Source organism: Botryllus schlosseri, chromosome 14 (genome assembly GCF_051294905.1).
Source record: "Botryllus schlosseri isolate E-star chromosome 14, Bs_hap1, whole genome shotgun sequence".
NCBI classification, from domain to species: Eukaryota; Metazoa; Chordata; class Ascidiacea; order Stolidobranchia; family Styelidae; genus Botryllus; species Botryllus schlosseri.
In genome coordinates, this window is record NC_137249.1 from 5,555,293 (window position 1) to 5,578,727 (window position 23,435).

The 23,435-nt window shown below is 40.3% G+C and overlaps 3 protein-coding genes across 3 annotated transcripts in view; 1 reads left to right on the forward strand and 2 right to left on the reverse strand.

The window, feature by feature from the left end:
* LOC145455163 (uncharacterized) overlaps positions 1-15,383 on the forward strand; it is a 72,179-nt gene extending 56,796 nt beyond the window's left edge. Inside the window, exons 2-3 of the mRNA XM_080333127.1 lie at positions 13,218-13,446; positions 14,603-15,383. Coding sequence (XP_080189253.1) covers positions 14,612-15,031 — 420 coding nt within the window. The 5' untranslated portion in view covers positions 13,218-13,446; positions 14,603-14,611 and the 3' untranslated portion in view covers positions 15,032-15,383. The remainder of the gene's footprint in view (positions 1-13,217; positions 13,447-14,602) is intronic.
* Positions 79-7,469, reverse strand: LOC145455756 (uncharacterized). The gene is made up of 7 exons (XM_080333735.1): positions 7,246-7,469; positions 6,883-7,080; positions 5,830-6,590; positions 4,255-4,382; positions 4,003-4,132; positions 2,239-2,372; positions 79-1,522 (listed from the first exon to the last, which is right to left on the reverse strand). Exons 1-7 carry the CDS (start codon positions 7,463-7,465, stop codon positions 1,306-1,308), a joined length of 1,788 nt encoding a protein of 595 aa, XP_080189861.1. The 5' UTR covers positions 7,466-7,469; the 3' UTR covers positions 79-1,305.
* The window catches only part of LOC145455160 (uncharacterized), a 57,124-nt gene continuing 43,785 nt past the window's right edge, over positions 10,097-23,435 (reverse strand). Inside the window, exon 7 of the mRNA XM_080333124.1 lies at positions 10,097-10,340. Within this exon, the coding sequence (XP_080189250.1) occupies positions 10,109-10,340 (232 nt within the window). The 3' untranslated portion in view covers positions 10,097-10,108. The remainder of the gene's footprint in view (positions 10,341-23,435) is intronic.

Genomic DNA, 23,435 nt, shown 5'->3' on the forward strand with positions numbered 1-23,435 from the left:
TAAATGGCAACACTCAGTGCCCTCTTCTGCTTATAGTCTGTGGCTGGTGACTGTGTGAAAATGTAATCGCAGTAGAAATAGCAATATATATGTATTTATTGTATTTGTAAACTTGGCGCCTGTACAATGTACATCGTATGAGAAGAATCGAGTTTCGATTTGAACCGATGATATACAAATATGCGTTGTTATGGGCGCTTAATCGTGTTCTAAGGTATTCACTATTCCTTTACTCTACTCATACATATAAGAACATGATGTTGCGAAGGTTTCAAATTACACATTATTTACACAACCAGTACTGATCCGACGACTACAACTGGAATTACTTGGGTATTCCATAATTATTTTTATGTTGAAGAATTCATAGACCTCCTTTTCAGACCAAAGTTAGCACTTGAGCGCTCAGCCTGGCCCCGTCTTAACGAACAACAGAAATACTAGAGAGGTTTGCATGAAATATTCCCGGGAGCGTAAAAAATACAAAAATAATAGCATAAATAAGGACTGGAGAGACTGTATGGGCTGTTAGGTTCGTACTAGGTATAATTATATATAGGCGAAACAGGTTCAATCAAACGACACCCTGTGAAGCAGGCTACGTTAGCACGTAAATAAACACACATTTTCCAACTTCGAAAGAGTTGCGCAAATAGAAACAATGCAATTTAGCCTATGCGGGAAACTGTATAGCCCACATGCTTAGGTCGTTGCCTTGATATCTTCAGAAAATATTTGAAGTGCATCGTTTATTTGTAGCCGAGAAACGAGCGAGAATGATATCAGAATCGTTTGTAGACTCGAAATAGCATATGCTCGTAATCTACATTTCAATGAATTTTTATTAGCTGGTTGGCCATTATTTATTCTGAAAATTCGTATTGCCCATAGCACAATAACGCTGTGCGAAGATGTGTAACATACTCTTGAGACGATAAACGCAAAACATGGGGTGGAGTCAGTTTTATCGTAATTAATTGATTAGATTGTTCTACTGAAACTTGCGATCACAACTAACCTGTATACCACACAGAATCCATGAAAAGATGATCACGACTATTCGCCATTACATTCATTTCGCATTCTTGATCTCGGAATAAACACGCAGTCACAAAAAAGTCATCTGAGGTGACATAAGGATTGAAATGAACCTTGAACATATAAACAGAATGCACAATTTTGAAGAATTGTGACGACATTGTGTGTCTGACATAGAAAGATGACGAAAATGGCAAATGAATGACTGTCACCAGCGTGTTCCTTTGAGTACACGCTGGTTCAACCCAGCGGTACCTTCTCCGAAACCTAAGTATCAACATCCGAGTATCTTGTCAAGTTGATGTTGACTAGATGAGCCGCACAGAGGAATTCGGATTGTTGAACATTCGAATTCGTTTTGTTACCAACTCCATTAGTGTAAAATGAAGACAGAATTGACACTGGAGCTGTAATGTTGAGAGTGTGCAATGAAGGCGTGTACCAACTGGACTTAGACTTATCCCGTCCAGGTTCCTCAGCCGGCCTGGAAGAATTGAACATTGAATCGAAATTAAGTGATTTATACCGCTGGTTAAAAAGCTCTAGTAGTAGTGCCCGCACAATATAAGATTATGGCACCATAATTGTTGGACCATTCTTTAGATTAAAATAACGTGCTAATAGAATATATAGTGATAATATTCACATTTTTGAGGATAGCCCATAACACTGCGAATTGCGAAATATAATTGAATGTGTGGTCGTATGAGAGGGTCGTTAATTATTTCATACCCTGTCCATGTAAGTTTTAGTTTCGAGAGTAGCCGCTGTCGAGATTGACAATGGACATTGGACATGGACTGGCCAGTGGCCATAGTAATTTTGGACCAATGTTTCGCGATCCAATGCTCGAAATGCTTTGCCTCGTCGATCATACCAGCATTACCAACTGAATTCGTGACATATTTGAGTTGTAAGTAGTGTATTTATGGTTAATTGGTATCATGCAGTATCATTAGTAATCATTTGTCTTTCTATTACAGCCGCCTTAATTCAGTTAATTGTATTTCGACTGACGTGATAAGATAATTCCTATATTGTAACAAGTTACAAGGCTACACACAGCAGCCTTGAGGCTGTAATAGCGAATAGGCGTCTGGTCAGTGGTCACTGGTCAGCCGCTCGCAATTTCTGTCTTATCCCACGACAGCGTCGTCTGAGGCCGTCAGTTTATTGTTTTGAATTGAGTTATAGTTATACCTCTTCTTGTATTTCCTGACGTAACCTGGAGTGATGGTGTATTCTCTTTGCGCGCCATACTTCGGCGGCTGCTTTCTTGTCTCAGCGTCCCTCTTCAATATTGCGACCCTTTCTTCTTCCATCTTTTTGGCTTCCTATGTTAAAATTGCTTTATTATCAATCCTTATCAAAGTATAAATAAAGAAGGGGACTATTTGGAATTGACTCTTACATTACGGCACCAGATTATTACGTTTCAGCGACAAAGACACTTCAAGATTCGGCATCGATTAGCAGGGGTCGCCAACTCAAAGCGGGTCGCGGGCCACTTTTCAAATTTCGCAGCGGCCGCGGGCCGCATAGATTTCATATCGATATAAAGTATAGGCATCCACGTTTCAAAACTCTACGTTACTACAACGGTGTGCTGCCTAAGATAGGAGATGGGTATAGTCGCCACAAAAGAAGTAATATTTTATTAAAGGAATACAAATACAAGAAAAATCATTATCATCAATTTCCTTTTATTTTGAACTTCGAGCTGTACGTGTACACTATCTGGAATCTCTTTCTAGCGACTAAGGAACCGATATTGGAGCTAGCGAGATACGTTACTAGTTGAAAGACCTTCCCCACGTAAAGCTTAATCTTGTGGGGAAGCCCCAAGCCAGCAATTCTCAAACTATTTTAGACACGCGCCCCTTTATGATACTGAAAAATTCTTTCAGTTCACCGCAGCTCCGCGTACCCTTCATATGCTTTCACGTCCCCATAAGGGGGGGGGGGCGCCGCCCAGTTTGAGAACCACTGCCCTAAGCAGTTTTCTAAGCGTCTCGATCTTGGTAGTGTTTGAGCTCTTGCACGTCAAGGCAATATGCCCATTGCCCATTGCACATTCATATCAGCTGATTCACCTCGATGGAACGCTATCTTTCATCATCGCTGAAGCAGTTTTTGCTAGTGACGAATACTGATGTTGGGCGCAGGACAATAGCTTATTTTGAAAAAACAACAATAAAGTGTTGAAACTGTAGTCAATTTCAGCATTTTAAAATGGTTTTCTTAGCTTTCTTCCGAAATCTGAAATCAAGTCGCGGGCCGCAACATACGACCTCGCGGGCCGCGTGTTGGTGACCCCTGAATTAGACACTGTAACGTGCGGCGCCAAAAATACAATACCTTTGGTATTGATATGTCCTAGAAACTTGCGCCTAAGTTACTTGCGCCGAATAATGCTATAGGCCTATACTTGTGCCAGCTCTGACAGCGGTACTGCACAATATGGGCGCTATATGAAATATTGTGGCATGAATCTCTAGCAATTTCCTATACCACTAACGTGAAATAGACTGTTGTGCGTTTAATTGTGTCAAAGGCGGCAGCAGAGATTACTTTTACGGTGTGGTTAGTTGACGCTAGTCCGTTTATGGCAGTGTAGTGCTGTGTAGCACTGTCTTTCCTTTTATAATATTGACATTAACATGCAGTGAGAGCAGCTGAATCGATGACCACGCACGTTGTTCATGTTATGTATTATATCACTCGGTGCAAAATGTTTGAATTATGTAAATCTGTTTGTCTGTCAATTGCGCAATCAGCAATAATTATGAACGGCGGTGGCTTCATTCGACGCTTTCCCTCTGCTTATTTTACAGTGTTTTGGGATTGTGAAAAATGATAAACAAATGAGCGAATCACATAGTAAAATGTAGATTAGACGTTATGGGAAATGCTTTCCTCTTTGATTTGATCATAGTATTCTATGGAATCATCGACATATCTTACTGTTTCAGCCAAAACGCGAACTTCTTCTTCATCTAAATTGAGTTTCCTGATGAAATCTTTGACTCTTTTATTTTGCTTCATCTCAATGGATCTGGATTCATCGAGTAATTTGTTTCGAGTAAGTCGATTCCTAAAATTTATAAATACACACAGCATGCATATGTTCGACATTGTGGGCTAGGCCTATATTAGCGATAATAGTTGGGAATGTTCACGGTTTGCGTAATGATTTCGAAGCGTGTGAAATCTTACTGGTAGTAATTGAAATTGAAATATCGTGATACATCTACACTTGTATTCATTGTATGCCTTTCCTCCAGCAGACTGCCCCTTGAGTCTCGCCGGTATGACGAAACTTCGTATGTCTTCCCCTGCATTGCCTAAAATACAATGACATAATATAATGACACACTGACATGATATATAGAACCGTGGGGCAAGAGCTGAACGTAATTATATGATGGGAATATAATACAAGCCAATTGTCAATGTGGATATCGGACTAGTAGTAACTTTGTAGCATATAGATTATGAAGAGATGATTGATGTAGTCAGCGTTGCTATATATTCAAGAAGAAATAACTAAGTTTCTGCTCAATTACGTATGATGAAGTAGTGATTACGAAGACGTGTAAAAGCTATTTCAGGTGAAAGTAGAAAATGATAGGGAAGAAAAAGTATTCCAGTGGGTTCGAAAAAGGGTTGATATGGTGGAGCGTTCGCATACTTTTGGTGGTAGCTACTTTGAAAATGACAAGATGTATCTCCGCGACCAACTCAAAATGACTAATGAGTAATGACGTTTTACATATAGGTACGACCTTCAAAACTATATTCACCAGTTACTGTGATGGATATTCCACGTGGTTCTAATGACGATTTTAGACAGAACAGTGATGTAAACTCATTTCAAAACGAGTTTATACTTTTCAAGATCCGAAGAGTAAAAAGTAAGTGATCAAGCTTAAATCGACTGTTAAAGTGGAAGTTGTGATATACAATTGTTTATATACAATGCTGACGATAAGCCTACCCCTGACGAGTGTCGGACGAAAATAATCAGGTATATTTCAATCATGTATATTTCACTTGGGGTAGAAGTGGAAGTTAGACTAACAACATAAATACTTGAGTATACTGCGAAAAAGTAGAAGTACTTCGTTACTAACCACTGCTGCATGTGCAGTGAAACTTCATTATCTAAAAAGTCGCATGACAGCGGCTCATCACGCACGAATTCCATAGGGATCATTTATAGTTAGATCTTGCCTGGCCAGTGGCAGTGGCCACATTAGGGTTGCATTTAACACAAAAATCAATTTAAAACAGACATGTTTAAAACAAGGCCCTTATTTAAAACGTTTTTTAAGCCATGACGTCACCAATATTCAATTGTGACGTCATAGTTGATTGACTTTGATCCTTTGACGAGATATCTGTACTATTAATGTTGAAGTGACTATTTTGCGGGTTCCAACCATCCCATATTGATATACGTCGGCTTTATCGGGTGGTAATTGTCCGTATAGGCTCATACAACATGTTTTTTGGAAATATTTACACAATTACAGCATAATTTTACAACTTAAAAAAACACTTTTTTTTAATAAGGCCTTTATTCAAAACATTGTTTAAAGCATGTTTTAAACAAAGTGTTTTAAAACACCGTTTGTTTTAAAGGCAACCCTAGGCCATATTCATGCTTGGGCTCCGATCCAACTCTGACCAAATTACCTACACTACGACTCCGGCTCTTATCCAGGTCTGGAAAATTCTTCTAGATGAAACCAAGATCAACTCAGGATCCATGATTACTTTTAGGTATACCTCTATTGAAGATTTTGCGTTGAGTTCGTCTGAGGGATCTGGCCGTTTTTTCAATTTCGGTCGTTGCCGAACCGGACGTACTTTATCATTCGACAGAGGCTCAACGTTCTTGTCTGCTTTATCTGCAAATTGTCTCTTTGTGGCGCTATTGCCATCACCTTGTATCAACGGAGAGTCGACTCGTTTTGTCTCCTGATAAGCAATTGGAGGCAGTGGATAACCCCGGGAATAGTCTTCCGATAGCCGAATAGATAACGCCTCGATGTGATGTGGATGACTCTGGGGAACCTCGTCATTTCGGCCTTGATTGTCAGATTGTAAAGTTGTGGAACTCATTTTTGGTTTGGTTAGTCGGCTAGCGCCAGAGGAAAATTTTTTATGAGAGAGTAACAAGGGTGGTAAATCTGGTGACTGCCGATGGATAAAATCTTTATCACTGTCTTCTCCAGCGATATCTTTCTGTGTTTGCTGCGTGTGTTTGTTTTCATTTTCAACCGGAATGATACTGTCTGCTTCTTGCAAAATTTCTAAGCGTCGTTTCTCCGGACTTGAGTTACGGTTATCGCGAGGTTTTGTCAGAAATTCCTTGGACTGATTATTTCCATTCTTATGAACTATGTCAGGGTGGTTGTGAGACTCCGGGTTTGAATTTGCTTGTCTGTTTCCGCGCTTCGCGTCGGCGTGATGGTTTTCGCTGATATGCTCTGGGTGGCTTATGACCAAGATATTTGTACGAGACGGGCCCTTGATGTCTTCATTAGCTGGTATTTAAAACAAAATTAACATAAACCATTAGAGAATGAACAAAGTATCCTTATCGTGAGGATTCCGATACAATAGTAATGTAAGTATTGTAAAATGTAGGCTATGCAATATGCGATTTACAGGCGATATTGCTACAGGATGGTGCACGCAGATTCTATACGAAAGGACGTATAGTCAGACATGTATTTTGTGGAATAATAATCATAGTTACGTCGTCGAATGGCCTTCTTATTTCCGCGAAGAAGATACGAAAATTATTGTCAGACAATTTCACAGCTTGTAAATTACCGAGTTTACGCCTTCGGTTCAGTTGTTCTTTCCTCCTCGCGAAGTTCTCTCTCGCCATCTTGCGTCTTTTTGCATCTTCTTCTCTCTGAATTTTGATCGTTTTCTTCTCTTTGCTCAGTTTCAACAGGGAGTGATACAGCCTCTGCTGATTGTCTGACGTTGTTCGCAGAACATGACGTGAACTTTTGTACCATATATCTATCTGAATCAAATTATAGTTTCACTAATTCGTTCATGAAGTGAGACATACTCCTCCATTCGCCACATTATTTGACAACAACTGAAACATCCGTGGATGTCAGATATAGGTGTGTGTTGTATCACATATCGTTATGGTCATTTGGTTATAGTTTAGTTTGCAACCAACCTCTTTTTTCATGTATCGACTCTGGGCTTTGTTGTAGTTTTTGACGAAGGTTGATAACTCGCTTGATCTAGTTTTTCTTAGTGATGTCAGACCGCCATTTCCGATTCCGCATAACAGCACGCCGGCCATTTTGAAAGAATATTGCTTTTTAATTCCCTTTATTATGCGGAAATAAGGTACCTTGTACGTACATTCATGTTGGCACTGTAAATGCATGGGTGGAAATAGGTGTAGGCTATATATGCTATTTACTATAGATTTCAGATTCAGAAACATAACAGAACAGAAACAGAACCCACTTCACCCCTAGGATATAACTCCCCGAAATTGGTGTATTTGACTCATCATTTTCACTTACTGGAATAGGTGTGAATTGTGAAAGCAAAGTTTTGTACCAGAAATTGCCATCTACCTGATTTTAGTAGTATACTTTCCGGTGGAAATCGACTATAAATACACGGTTTTCATTTGTAGGCTATATTGGATTGCGGATATAGCGTGTTGGTATCTGAAGTAACTACACAAGTAGCAAAATGATAGTTTCGCGGGGAAATGTCGACACGATATATAAATTCAAAATGAAAACAACGCAGTTGCACCCAGCATCAGGTCTTTATGCCGCGTTCGACTACGTTCAAGGAAGTGTGACGTATCAATGCTCCATCTCCCAGAGCCAATGAACTTACGAATGCAACACAGAGTCTCATGTACTTCTACTGTCCAGTGTCCATAGGGCAAATTGTATCAGTGGAAACTTTTCAGAGCATATGAATGGAGGCTTTGGGATGTACATTGCACAGATTGTCATAAGACTGCTGCTCGTATATATTATTTTACGCGTAAGCAAACAGGATAAACTGAAGAAATTGGGTTTGATCTGAATAGGCCTACCAAATGTCCTCTTATGAGGATTCGTCCTATTTTCACAAGAAAGGCGAATGGTCCTTCGAGCACGCTCAAATGTTCTATTTTTTCGCATTTCGAGTACATGCTGAAATGCTGATATAAAAAGATTTCCCAACAAATTGCCGTACCTTCTTGATTGTTATTGCAATCATTGTTCGACGTTCTGAACTTAACGTAGGGTTACCATACGTCCTCTTTTTTGACTTTTTTGAAGGTGTCCTCGGAGGACGCCCAAATTCTCTATTTTTTGACATTTTGTCCTCTTTTTTGAGAATTTTGGTTAAATATAGGGCGAAATTCGACTGAGATACAGTTAATCTGCACCGAAGTCACGCTCCGGCCGCTATTTCGGGAGGTGGGCCGGAAAGTTGATCTTTTTTAGACGACCAACTGGTAATGTGAAAGAAAAACTATATTTTGGAAGCTGAACCAGAAAGTTGACCTTTTTTTCTAGTCAAACGACCACGAAGTGAAAAATATTTACCATTTTTTCAGGATTTTCCTCCGGTATTGCAAGTCTGAAAATTAAAAAAAAGTGTCCTCTTTTCAGATTTCCAAAATATGGTAACCCTAACTTAGCGGGACAATTAGTTCGATCAGTTTCTATCATATTGACGGTTGTATATAATTTGTAACTTTTACCTCTAAATGTACCAAGGAAATGTAGAAAAAAACATCATCAAAGTCAAACGTATCAATTCTACTTTCGTTTTACTGCCGGCAAAAATGTCCTCTTATTGGGTGCTAGAAATATGGTAGGCCTAGCTCTGACACTTCTAGCGTTGTGATCGAGCTGGCTCACTGGCTGACAGTAATAATAGACAACAACTTTTCGTTGTTGCACCTTACATTATTTCGTCTTCACTCCTCACATCGACAGTCGCTCGCTCACCCTTCATATTTTTACAAACATTCTGACGTCATCACTATTTATTATCGTGATTCTGTAATTGCATTATCCTGCGCTGAGTCGCAATCTTACTGAGCTAGACCATATATATCTTATCGATGACACTTGGCAGAAAATATTCGCCTATAACAACAGTCCAGATGCCCAAGCCCTCTTTTGATCTTCGATCCCTATGAAAATATAGCGCCAAAACTTTTGTGAAGCGCTCTAAACAATCGGCGCAATGTCAACACGAGCACAAAGTGAAGGCGACGATTATGTGATTTCATGTGAACCAATCTTCAAAATAGTCACCATAACTATATAAGGCTTCTATTAGGAATTATGCATATCGCACAAAGGAAATCGAGCATTCTTGTGTCGTTCATAGTACTGACGCGCCTCATACGACGGTACGTGTTGGAGTTCTACACCTTTGATCACCGAATATATAGTTACGGTGTCATTCATTTTGACATAGTCCAATATTGGACAATTTATACGATTCTTTCATAATAATATTTTGCGATTATCGCTTCTATTCGATGGTTGATCCAGGATGTGTTTGATAGAATACAGGAACCGTTGTGATGCTTGAATTCAACCCGTGGGAGAGAGAGAGAGAGAGAGAGAGAGAGAGAGAGAGAGACTATTGCCATCAAGCCTCATTTTAGGCAGTAGCCCTATACATTTCATATCACACGATGTACAATTGAAAAATATTCTATATGTACTCGCCCACAATTGCATTTCTTCTGTCGGATTGTTTGGTTGTAATACAACCGTCCACTTTACCTTACACCCTTACATAACAGAGTTTGAAGGTAAAGACTATGGTATAACCAAAATGCAATTAAATAATTTCGCTACATCGAATACTATTTTGAGTCCGTAGCGTGTTTGTGTTTACCACGATATTTCATGTATTGACAACTGCATGCAGCATATTGAAAATTTTATTGAACAGAAAGCATATAAGCCTTCCAATCCACCGAAATAATTAAGGATGTTCTTTATAAAAACGCATATTGGTACGTACAGTCCAATGGCAATACCCCATATTTTCATCCCGCGACCGGCATGCATTTTCCCAGGTTTACATTGACCAAGTGCGCTAAACAAGAGTATCGTGTTTGCTCCGCGTCTGCTGCCTGATCACTTCTCGCTGCATACGCGTGGCATGATGAACGAGTACTCGATGTTGAATTCTTGAAATTGAGTGTGTGCAGCGAAGGAACGTACCAGCTAGACTTCCGTTTATCTCGAGTGTTTTTACCTGTGGTGCGAGAAGGTGTACTGCAAACACGATGAGAAATTGCATGATTATTTATTGTAAGTTTACTTAAAAACGATTGCTGCATGGCGGACTCATCCCAGCAACGAGATGTAGATATTTTCATTCTGTTGACTTTTCACAAGACTAATAGTTAAAAAATGTCTATGTACACTGCACAGTTGTACACAGAACAACACAGTAATGATTGTTCTACCCATACCAAGAGAGGCCAAGAATCAGATGATTCACGTAAGTGACATAAACATAGGTTCCACCAATTAAGTGCATCCTAATTAATAATGTTATTATTATATTCAAATAATATAATGGAACCACTGTACCTATTGCGCTGTTGAAACTCTGATTTTCATAGTGCGTGAATAGAAAATAAGCGAGCGGTAGAGCTTCCGCTGACTTTCAGACATCGCTCGGAGATTATACCGTATTTCCTTGTACCAAACGTCTAGCTGTAGAATAGACAAGACGTCAGTAAACCCGAGTATATTATGAAGATTTTCCAAGCATCAAAGTATTCTAGATTGCGGCAAAGACCCGCTCCAAATCACGGCAATATTTTACATGTCGACGTGGCCCGCTAATTCAGAGGTGGTCGGTAGCGAAATATACTTTTGCCTATACTGGCAATACCTTATCAAGTGGCTATTATTTTAAACCACTTCTACTTCACAGCATTCTCTTCCGACGCGCACGTTACGTCGCCCTTTCCTGTCTCTCGTTTTTGAAATGGAGCCCGTCTAATGCGGAATGTTACAGCATGCCTTTCTATTCTTGTAAAGCAAACTTGAGGCGTCAATGGCGCGCGCGTGCTATTGTTCTGCTGGTGCGCGCCGATTTCATTGCGTATCGGTGTATAATCCCTTGTGAATACAGCCCCTGCGTTACGAGTCTTGATTTTTTTACGCAAAATTTACTACGCGGTGTGCGAAATGCTTATTTGATACGTACCACCGGAGATTTTGAGAGAAATGGCGTCATCCAAATTGATCATGGACAAAATTACAGAATTGTTCCAAACAATATGGGAAATTGAGACATTACCCTAATCATTCGGCCACAGCAAGCTAACTGCCATATGGAAAAACAAAGGAAGCAGAACCGATCCATCAACATATCGCGCTATTCAAGTTGGAAGCGTATATTCTGCAAACTGTTAATACAAATAATCATATCAAGAATAGAAGAATGGTACAACCAGCAAATTCTCAAATTCCAATGTGGCTCTAGAAAAGGAAAGGAAACCACCGACTGCATATATGTCACGAAGCAGTTTCAAATCATTGCTGAAAAAACTGATAAACGAACATATGCCTTGTTTGTCGATCTCACCTCTATACGTTCGACAACGTCAACAGAACCTGGCTAATTCGGTCGCTACGAAATCGAATCGGTGAGGAAAAGGGAACAAAAATCATCAACTTACATGCCTCTCTATATCGATCTACAACAACTGAACTGAAAAGCCACCCTAACCTAACTTTTTCCACACAATCTGGAGTTCGACAGGGCGGACCCGAATCCCCTATCCTCTGCAATCTATATATGGACTATGCCCTGAGAGTTTTCCTACACAGATCGAAACTAGCCGATATCGCTTTCAGCCAGTATCATTTTCGCACACCGGACTATGCATGAGAAAATGAAAGGGACAAAAACTACCAAGGAACCGCTATCAACATGGGCTCAGGCTATGCGGACGATCTGGAATTCTTTTTCAAAGACCAAATTTCTCTTTAGGAAGGTCTAAAACTACTATCAGAAGTTCTTACTGAGTTTGGATTACAAATTGATGAGTCGAAAACAAAAACTATGATATTTAATCACAATGAAGAACTGGCTTACCCGACTTCAATCTGCTCTCTGCATAATCATCATATTGAAAACATGAAAACTTTCAAATACCTTGGGTGCATCATTTACTATAACGAAACGAATGTGGGGATATCCGAAATTAACAATAGGATCAGCTCGGCTCATTCAGCTTTCCAAATATATAAATACCTGCTTCGAAACTTCATAATTTGGATTGGCACAAGAATAAAATTTTTGAATGCCTTTGAGCAAAGTCAACTCACATATGGCTGCAGTCTCTTTCAGAAAATCAAAGAAGCGTCCTGGATGTCTGCTACAGACAATTTTTGCGATAAATGGTACATGGAGGCTACAGTCGAAGGGGAACCGATCACGCCTTCAAAATTAGCAATCAGAATCTTCATAGAATCTGTCGGACTGAAGACCTCTCATCATTCATTGATCACCAACAAGCTAAATTTCTTGTACACATAATTCGAAAACCTAATGACAGTGTCGTGAAGTCAATAACGTTTGAAGATTGAAGGAGAACGATAAAAGGAAGACCCTCTGCAACGCTGATGAACAATGTCCTCGATCGGAATGACACCGACATCAGGACATTCTCAAAAGCAGCACTTTCACGGGAAATTTAATTTATAATTCAAATCTTTGATGCTCTCTTTTTTGATGGATACTTCCGTCATCTCGGTGATGGTGCTCTAAGTCTGAACGCAGACAGAGCTAGACCTATATAGATATATGTTCACATTGAAGTCAAATACAAGCAATTTCTACTGTCAGCAACTAGTGCCGTCACCTAACAATATTTGGGTTTATTTAAATAGGAATATATTATTCAATTGCATGTTGAGCTTCTGTACCTCCAAGATGCTCTTCAAACACTACGCATTGCTCCAACTTATTTTGCGTGAACAATTTAATCAGTCAAAATATTACGACTATTTGTTAGGGTCACAAGATTGTATCGATCTGATTGTATTTTAACTGAGTCACGTACATCGTGCCAGGCGAACCACTTATCTATAGGCCAAATCGGGTGTCTGATTTCAAATATCTACTCAAAGTCGTTTTCACACCTCCCCGTCTTCTCATTGTGTCGCATCATTTTGTTATTTTAAAGGATAAAATTATTAACAATACACTCCTCTGTAACTGTCATTCTGTTTTGCAGTGCTTTGCCGAAGTCAGCGACAGAGCCCGGTCATATCGACAGAAAAAGATACTAAGACCAGGATTCGCGGCCCATTCGAATTTCGCCGCGGACAGCTCCGGACCGGAACGCGATTCGTCACGGTTGCATTATCGCGATGGCAGTCCCGGGAATTTCGTATTCCGGCGCACGCAACCAGCTATCGCTTTGGCGCTTATGAATAATAGATGGCGTTCGATGGAATAAAGTCAGGCCGGGTGCCTGGTGCATGAAATATAAAGCTTAGGCACAATTCCACTGGAAAGTTAATGGGCTTTTGTGAATATTTCGGTCCAGATTTTTCTCCTGGGATTAACCCTTATACTGTAAACGGCGAAAGTGAGCATTAAATACAATGGCACCGATTTAAGGCAAAGTGTATTTCAATAAACAGTGTGGAAAATTTATTCAATCCGATAAAGATTTTGTCCTAGCGCTATTACGGCATTTACGTCAGATGTGCCCATACGAATGGATTAGTTTAGTACAGCGGTTCCCAATTTTTTTATGGTCCTGACCCAATTTCCGATCTGAAAATGTTACATGGCCCGCAATGTAAAAAGATAGGCAAGACATTCGCTGAGACCTACATATAGCCTATTTGGGAAACTGATTACGTTAAAAGAAGAAGAATTGAAGAATGTATTCGTATTTAAATAAAACAGAATATTTTCGACTGACCCTCGTTAGGGTTAATCGTCAGCAACGAGTAGAGAATCTGCAATGTTATTTTGAATTGCCTATGCTAGGTGCTGACGATTACCCTGACCAGGGTCGGTCGAAAATATTTGGTTTCATTTCAATATGGATAGATTATTCAGTTGTATACTGAAGTTGTGTGCCTCCAAGAGTCTCTTTAAGAATAATGAAAATGGCTGGCACATTCGCCCTGACCTACTAACGTCCTAATTGGAAAGTTGATTATAAAAAGCAAATAGATCAGCACCCTGTGACTCCAGATAAAAGAAAAACGATCCCAGGTTGAAAACATTGACTTGGTAGAAAAAATACAAAACGATGTATATACAATTGAACAATGTTGAAATAAACCAGTATTTTCAGCTGACACTGGTCAGGATAATAGTCAGTAACTAGCAGACAATTGAAAAGAATATTGTGTATCTACGATTGTAGCTACTACGATTAAACCAGACGAGTGTCTGGTTTATTTCAATACGAATATGGTATTCAATTCTGTGTTGAAGTTCCGTACTTCCAAGAATCTCATCTAAGAGTCTAAGACCGCCTCATAATTCTCAGGCCATCAACATGATCTCGTCAAGACGCCGTCTAAGACGGACCAAGAGACGCGGAGATCACGGTCGTTCGAACAGCCACAGCTGGACCGTCAGGGCAGCATGTCCAGGTCATCATCTCGGATATCGGTCGCTTCGGATAGCATCTCGATTGTCCCCGGTCCGCAATGTGCCCGCGGCAGAACCACAAAGACCGCTCAAGACGAACGGCGCCGCCAAGGAAAGTGTCCAAGAGATATCCAGACCGGCATCCCGGTCGAGGGAAGCTGCTGCGTCGGCCATGTTGGAATTGAAAGCGGCGGGGCAGTTTCGGGCGCGGTCTCCAACACTGTCCGGTAGGCCTGTGGATAGGTCGTGTGTCGCCGCAGCTGGAAATTTGCCGGGACTGTGGTACCGCTGGATTCGTCGAGGCAGCATTACAAATGGACAGTGAAGGGGCAGAGTTACATTGTCAGTGCCGCGGTAGTGCAGGCCTTGGAATCGGTGAGCATTTTTTGGACCTTTGTCAATATTTCAATAACTATACTGACCAAAGGTAGTCAATGTTGGTAGTGCCGTAAATTTCCGCTCGTTTGCAAGTAGAGGCAGCCATTCCCAAGACATGCCTGAACTGCCTCAAGTAGAAGTAGAAAATGAAGGTCCAAAGAGTGCTAAAGTGGGTGGTTTTGGAAAGTGCGTTTAGCAAAAATTCATAGGATTATCTGTAGCGGCTACTTTTGAAATGTTGGTGTGCATGCTTGCAACTAACAGAAAATGATTGAGGACGTTCGAGCTGTGCGATCCTGTTCCAGCTGTCTATGAGCAAGGTCAAGAAAACTGCCCCGGAATATGATTTTCTAAGTGAGCTTTCCGATTCTACGTCTTTACCAATGGAGCTCCAAATTCGGCAGTAGTAAGAGTAATGTGCGGAACTCGCCCATTCTAGATTTATAATAAACAAAGAAAGATTATCAGTATAATAAGTAATTAAATATTTACCTCATTCTCATTTTTACAGCAATACTTTTATGACCCGGTGTGCGGCAATCAAAAAGGGGGAATCATTGATGCTAGAGAGAAAAAGAACAAACTAAGAATCTCGATTGACCTTTTGTACTCTGGTCAGACATGAAACTTGTGAATTGATTAGTAATTCTACTTGTACTTTTCCACTCGCCTGCTTGATTTTATCTGCCTCGCTTGACCTCTGGACAAGGACACGAAACTACAGCTGACTTCGGTCGTACGCGACGGGGCTTGGTAATAGTTGACTGACGACAAATCGCCCTGACCTATCGTTTTGTGGTCCAATTTCGTGACGTATCTTGGGAATAATTGCCCGTCAAACCCCCTGGCTGACTTGTCGTTCCGTGGTTGACTCGATTTCATGTACGGTGGGCCATGGGAATAATTGCTGGTCGTGACGTCAATAAAGTTTTCTCCTGATCGGTGAGATCCTGGTGCGTGTTTTAGGTGTCAATACGTTTGGCTGTGCAAAGTGACGCTTATAGTCTGTCTCATACTGTCGTACTTGACCCCTTTGCTTTGTTGTCGACTTAAATAGTAAGGAGAAATGATCTGTTATGGTTACAAATATGTGTGTCATTTCAAGTCATATCGAGAACCAGAAAGAATGTCGATCCATCTCCAATTTGAAAATGTTCCGTGGCCCAGATCAAAATTGGACGAGCTGATTGCTAAAAGAAGTCCGCCACTTTGCCTAGACTTAGTCACGGACTATTTTTGAAGCTGACTACATTCAACATATTCGCAAAGCCCAGAATAAAGGCAAATCAACCACTCGTTTGGGACCACTATATTTGAATAATGCATTTAAACGGTCTGAACGATCTCTAGGAATATACCGTTCACCTATAATTGCGATTACAATTAGGCTTATTCCAGTAAATGAATGTTATTTTTATTTATATTTTATTGTAGATTTTGCGAGGGTGGTAGTCTTCATATAAAACTGAATAAATGTGATAGTAAATCGCGCGCAGAAGAAAAATATCATGCATTAGCATAAATATTCCCAAAAAATATTGTTTTTATGCTAATTTACGGAAAAAATTGTGATCCTACGTCCAAGTCTTCAAAATTCCGGACATTTGGCATATTTTAGAAATTCCTCCCGGACGCTATAGTTTGAATAGTGAAATTCCGGACATGTCCGGGAAATTCCGGACATATGGCAGCCCTAGATACCATTTGTGTGGCATCTCGTTGTGGATAGCTGATTTTTTTTCTGCCGTTACTGTGTGATGCTGTTGATTTGTGAGATAACTTGATGTTGCCGTGGGGTTTTCCAAGCGTTAAGAATGCGTTGAGAAGATGGAATTTTGAAGTTGAAAATATGCTTGATTTCGAGGGAATTCGCCAAGATCGAAATGAAGAATTGTGAAGGTCGTGCAAACGTTGTCCACTCACCTGACTGTAACTGTTCGTATTCGCTTTTTTGTCGGAGCAACACTTAACCACTTCTCACCTCTGGACGATGCTGTCCCCCCCAACCCGCTTTGCGTCTTCATTTTGCCAAAGTCCTTTCGCCCGACGCGAGGGACTTGCTTTGCTATACCTCATTTCTGGCTCTGCCTAACGTTTGCATACTACATACCTCCTCTCCCTTGCGCGTCGAGCTCGGTTGAATTTTGCCGTCGTCGAATTGCCGCCGTTGTTCGGCAGACAGTTCCTCACGATATTACTGCATAATTTCATTTCGTGTATAAGATATCACATTTTCTTTGAAACTCGCAAACAAATTTCACGATATATTAAGCCCGCCGCCGCCGTGCGTATTTTTTCTTGCAAGCGGGTAATTTACCAAATGTCTGCTTGGAGACATGGAGTAGGGACAGTAGATTTCATCATGTCACGGCCCAACAAAATAGTGATAAAATGGACGATCAGGTGTCGAGACGACTTCTAAGTAGTCTTTGAAATCAGACACCCACCTTCGCCCAGGTGATGCAAGACAAGGAGAGTCCATTGCCACTAGATCAAGAGCAGGCTTCTAGAAGGTCATATAAAATGACATGGGATGTGTCGGAAGGTGAAGTCTATATATTTGATTGTGGTCCTGTAATCTCGAGGGTTGACTAGTGCATTTATTCAGTTGATTCTGCTTGTGTTTTGACTTGAATGTGGACATGCTCAAATCTTGTTAGGCTACTAGTCAGTAGTCACCACCACAGCAGTTGAGTGACACCGCTTATTAGGACCGGTATAGCCTACTCGACAGACATCCGTGACTTCAACATGTACACGCCTCTGCAATCTGTTGGAATATGTATAGGCAGAGGTGGAAGTACCTGAGTAGATCTGATTTTCTCCACCTCATAATATTTTGTGATCTTCTTACATTTTTTCGCTAAGTAGTTTAAGCCTCCAATACGAAAGATAGCCTGATTTCACGGAGTACCAACATTTCATATTCATACAAGTCAAGTAAAGTCCAGAAAATTTGTTGCGCATCTCAAATAGTAGCCTAGTGACCAGTAGTTTTTCATGAAAGAATAAGTGAATATTATTTAGGTACCGAATGGCATGATTCAACGCATTGTCGCCCATATCAAATGTTTCATCACGCCGTAACGTTTGAAACTATACCGTTTCGCAATCTAGCCCAGGGTTGTAACCAAGTCACAAGACTCCGAGTCACAAGTCAATTTCACTTTTATAATTTCGACTCGAGTCAAGTCGAGTCATTTTCAACTCACCACCGAGTCAAGTCCGAGTCCAAGTCATCAATCAGAGGGTGGAGTCCGAGGCATGGTATTATGACTCGATTCGAGTCCAAGTCAATACGTTGACTGCTCAGTTCCCAGCTAAAATCTTGTCAAACTCACTTTTTATAACTCTGTTTGGTGATTTTGAATGGTTCGCTTTATAATATAGTAATTTTCCTCACTTTTAGCAGGTTCTGATCGCATTCTCACGTGCTAGTACCAATAAATGAAATCCCAATAGGCTGGTTACTTTACTATTCTTCGAAATTACGAAAAAATACCGGTCTTGGCCGTCTGCGTCTCGAGTCATATGACTTGGTTCGAGTCATGCGCAATGACTCGAGTCCAAGTCGAGTCAATACAAAGATTGACTCGAGTCGAGTCGAGTCATTCACGTATTTTGAAAAAATGACTCGAGTCAAGTCGAGTCATCAGAAAATCGTGACTCGAGTCATTACAACCCTGCTATTACCTATCATATCGTCATCTAGCAGCCCATGCGTGTCTTGCTAATCTGGAAAATCCAGCTTTTTTTAACGTTACACCTGTTGGGGAACTCCCAAAAGTGTCGAGATGGCTGCAAGCAAACAAACTAAGCTTGAATGCAGATAAGACCGAAATGCTCGTTATAAATAACGCCAATCATAATTTCACTGTGAACATCAATCATAAACAAATCTCCATATGTGACTCAGTAAAAATATCTCGGCGTCACCATTGATGCCAAAATGTCTTGGAAAGAGCATATTGAATGCACAATATCAAAACTAGCTCGGTATGTGGGAATAATGACCCGTCTGCAATCTTTGGTTTCCACTTTCCAGATCAGTACTACGAACCATCTACTTCTCTCTTTTCCACTCTCGCCTGCAATATGGAATCATAGTGTCCTATATGGTGTCGACACAAGCAAATCTCACGGCTCAGTGAAATTGTATCACGTCACAATTTCCATTTGGCTACAGGCAATTTCACGGTCATTTTTGACCGGCTTGCCGAGCATTAAATTTGGTAAAACGGGTATCAATCGAAAGCTGACTCTGCACTGATGACGAAAATATAAATTTTATTCCGCTTGCGGCCCTGGAACCCCCACAATCAGCCTCGAATTTTTCATTGTTATGGAGGCTGGCATTGGGACGCAACAATGCTTTTTGGACCTTTTTCTCTTGAGCTACACTCTCGTTTCGCCAGACAGCATTGTTGCGTCATGAGGTTCTCTCTCCTTTCGCCAGACAGCATTGTTGCGTCCCAATGCCAATCTCCATAACAATGAAAAATTCGAGACTGATTGTGGGAGTTCCAGGGCCACGAGCGGAATAAAATTTATATTTTCGTAATCAGTGCAGAGTCAGCTTTCGATTTATACCCGTTTTACCAAATTTAATGCTGGGCAAGCCGGTCAAAAATGACCATCAAATTGCCTGTTGCCAAATGGAAATTGTGACGTGATACAATTTTATTGAGCCGTGAGATTTGCTTGTGTCGACACCATATAGGACACTATGATGGAATCGTAGTATGGGGAAATGCATGCACAACATTTTTGTGCAGAATTCGAACCCTGCAAACCGTGCGATACGGCTGATCTCATCTGTACCTTTACGTACCTTTACGTACGCCTTACTGCCGTAAGCATCGAATTTTGCGAGTTGATGAGCTATATATCGCTTCGAAGTATCAAAAGTTATTCACAAATATTTTTCCTATAGTCGGCCTCCTGTGTTTGATGACTTTTTCATACCTGCTAAAAATGTCAATTCCCATAACACGAGATCCTTGTCAAAGGGAAATATCTACTTACCCCCACCCAATAGCAACCTAACTAAGAGATCTATCGACTACTCGGGACCTATCATCTGGAATGCATTACCACCAAATATCCGTGAATTGCCTTACAATAGATTCAAAAAAGACCTGCTTGATCACCTCCCGTCGTTACACCTACCCAGACATTGCTTCATTGATCATTGCTACATTCGCTTAATTTTTTTTCTATTTTCCTTTTATAACTAAACATTTTTTACAGCCAGACTGTTCAGAGTCAAGTGTACCTGTTTGATGCTGGTGTGATCAGACTAGATGACCTTCACGGTCTTATCGATCATTCCTATCTAATACCGAATACTGTGCATGCATATTTTCTGTACCACCAACACTGCCGTTTGTTATGTATTTTGGTTGGATGAAAATAAATACACTCTCTCTCTCTCTCTCTCTTTTAGCAGATCACCTTTGAAGCTTTTATGGACAGAAAACATGAAATATATTTTCCGCTTTTTAGAAGTGGTGTTTGTATTTCATTTTCAAATGCAAGTAGACTATAATACCCTGAGTTCTAATTACTTTCAGTTCTTTTGTCTGCAGATCATACACGTTAGCATAAAAGCAAGTGGAGTAATTATGCCTATATTTTCCAAAAATAATTAGTTATACGAAATAGAACTCTTACGATCCGCAATAGTTGTTACGTTTACTAATCGCGTAAAGTGATGAAACCGTATCTGATACAACTTCTAGGTATTGCTCTTCGCCTAAACTTGGGGCTCTATAATATGGGGTAGGACGCCATGCCATGATATTCTCTAAAATTGGGGTCTTCTAGTAAACAAGGATTTAGTATCGTATTTTTATATCAATACTATAATTTGCATCCCATGATGCGAAACAATGCTTATTCTGTCGAAAATTGATATCCCCGGGGATGCATCAATACGAATCAAGCTCTCTGAACCTGCGTAGCGCAATTCGCAGCTTTTGACAGTCCACACGAACGAATTACGAGTGCGTTTTCAAAACAACTTACTTCGGGGCCTACGATACTCAGTAGGCGTCGGCCTCTTTTACCCTGCAAGTGTAATGTGCCATATTAGACCGTAAGTATTGTGGGCCCCGCTTACTTATTAGAGTAGATTTAAAGTCAGTCAATTCGACTTCGACTTCAAGTAGTTTTAGGTGTCTTATTGAAGAAGTACTTATACTCGTACTTGAATAGATTTTTTCGTCGCTAGTTCTACTTGGGTAGTTTTCTTGAGCACCCTGACCACATCTGCGTATAGGTGATGTTGTACGGTCCCCCTGGCAATTTGGGAGGCGCTTCAATCATGGTTTTTCAAATCCGTGCAAAGATTTGAGGAACGTGAGCGAGCGTGAAGATAGCGCTTAATTTTCATGAAGTGGGCGATTGGGACGCTGAGAACAAATGATCAGACTTGGACAATTAGATAATTCTGTTTGTCTAATTTCACTGAATAGAGCGAAATGTCAGTAATTTAATTCTAATCTAATTTCTAAAATGTTGTCATGCTCTAATTATAATCTAATTTGTGGAATGTTTCTTAGCTCAAGTTTTAATTTTAATCCAATTTATTGCTCTCCTTAAAATGCCTCTTTGCTCGGGGCATTTTGCATCGAGTTAACAAGAATAGGCTATATCTCCCGGGCACAGGTAATCCAGCGCCGAGCCGCACGACACCGTGAGCACATAACGCCGTGCTCACTAACATGCTGGGCGATGGGTATAATTACCACAAAAGAAGTAATATCTTATGAGAGAAGTACAAATACAACAAATATCATAGTCATAAATTTCATTTTATTTTGAACTATGAACTGCGCACTGTAGCCTACCTGACAACGTTGTTCGGCGACTAATGGATTGATATTAGGGCCATAGCCATATATGTTACTAGCTAAAAGACTATATCTAATCATAAAGATTATTTTGTGGGGAATCCCTAGGCCAGGGTTCTCAACCGGGGTCCGCGAAGCCTCTAAACTTGCAAAATGATTGATTATTACGATGCACATCATCATAATGGCCGTCCCTTGTGTTAAAGCTAGGGTTACCATATTTTGGAAATCTGAAAAGACGACACTTCAGAAATTTCAGACTTGCAAAACCGGAGAAGAATTCTCAAAAAACGGTAAATTTTTTCCACTTTGTGGTATAGGTTGATTGAAAAAAACGTCAACTTTCTCGCTCAGCGCCCAAAATACCGTTTTTCCCTCCACATTGCCAGATGGCTGACTAAAAAAAACGGGTCAACTTTCCGCCTGGCTTCCGAAATACCCGCCGGAGCGGCACTTCGGTGCTGATTTACGGCATATCAGTCGCATTTTTCTATAAATATGACCTAAATTCTCAAAAAAGAGGACGCTTTCAAAAAAGTCAAAAAAGAGGACAAATCCTCTTAAACGAGGACGTATGGTAACCCTAGTCTTGAGAGATGTCTTGTTGGGGTGTGTGGGATTTATTTTTTTGAAGTTGGAATAGTAAGTTCCATCAGCGTGACTTCAAATGTTTGCAAAAATCCATTTTTCCTGTGGTATGCGAAGTCACTATCCCAGAACAACTTCACGATGAGCTATCAGTTGAAAATAACTAGGATGAACATGATATATTCAATAAAAAAATATTTTGTTGGTAGGTCTATGTAATATATATGCTGTCATCATACTCAAAGGGGTACGGAGGTACGGGGAGTACGAAGGGTACGGGGTACGGGCGATTGTAACATTTGATCAACGATTTTCGCGACCCGAAATTTCCATGATTGATTGTTGATTGAATTCCAATTTCGTTTTTATATCAACTATCGAGCATTTATCTTCTTTATATAAAACCAAGACTTTGGAAAAGAAATTTCCATGGGAAAAACACGTCATGTTAGAAAATACAAAAAGTGTTACAATTGTCCCCGGTCTCCCCTACTAACTGTGGCATCGCCAACGGGTAGGTTTTTGAGGTCTAAATCTCTCTCATTATAAACTCGAAATACCGTCCTTTTAAAATGTAGATTCTATGTCCGATATTTCCGATAAAATAAAATTTGATGTGTTTCTCAAGAAAATGAAATTCAGTTCGGGATCCTGTTGGATAACAATCAATCCATTCTGTGGAATTTCTGAGCATGGAATTATTGAGTTACTATGATTGCATTGCAAAACAATTTTCAGCTGAAACTAAAGTTTATTATATCGTATCATTCCGTTCTGGATATCAGTGTTGGGATCAAGTCACTACCTTCGAGTCACGAGTCATTTCGAGTCATTGCACATTTTGACTCGAGTCAAGTCAAGTCAATCGATTTTCGAAGGTGACTCGAGTCAAGTCAAGTCACTCGACTT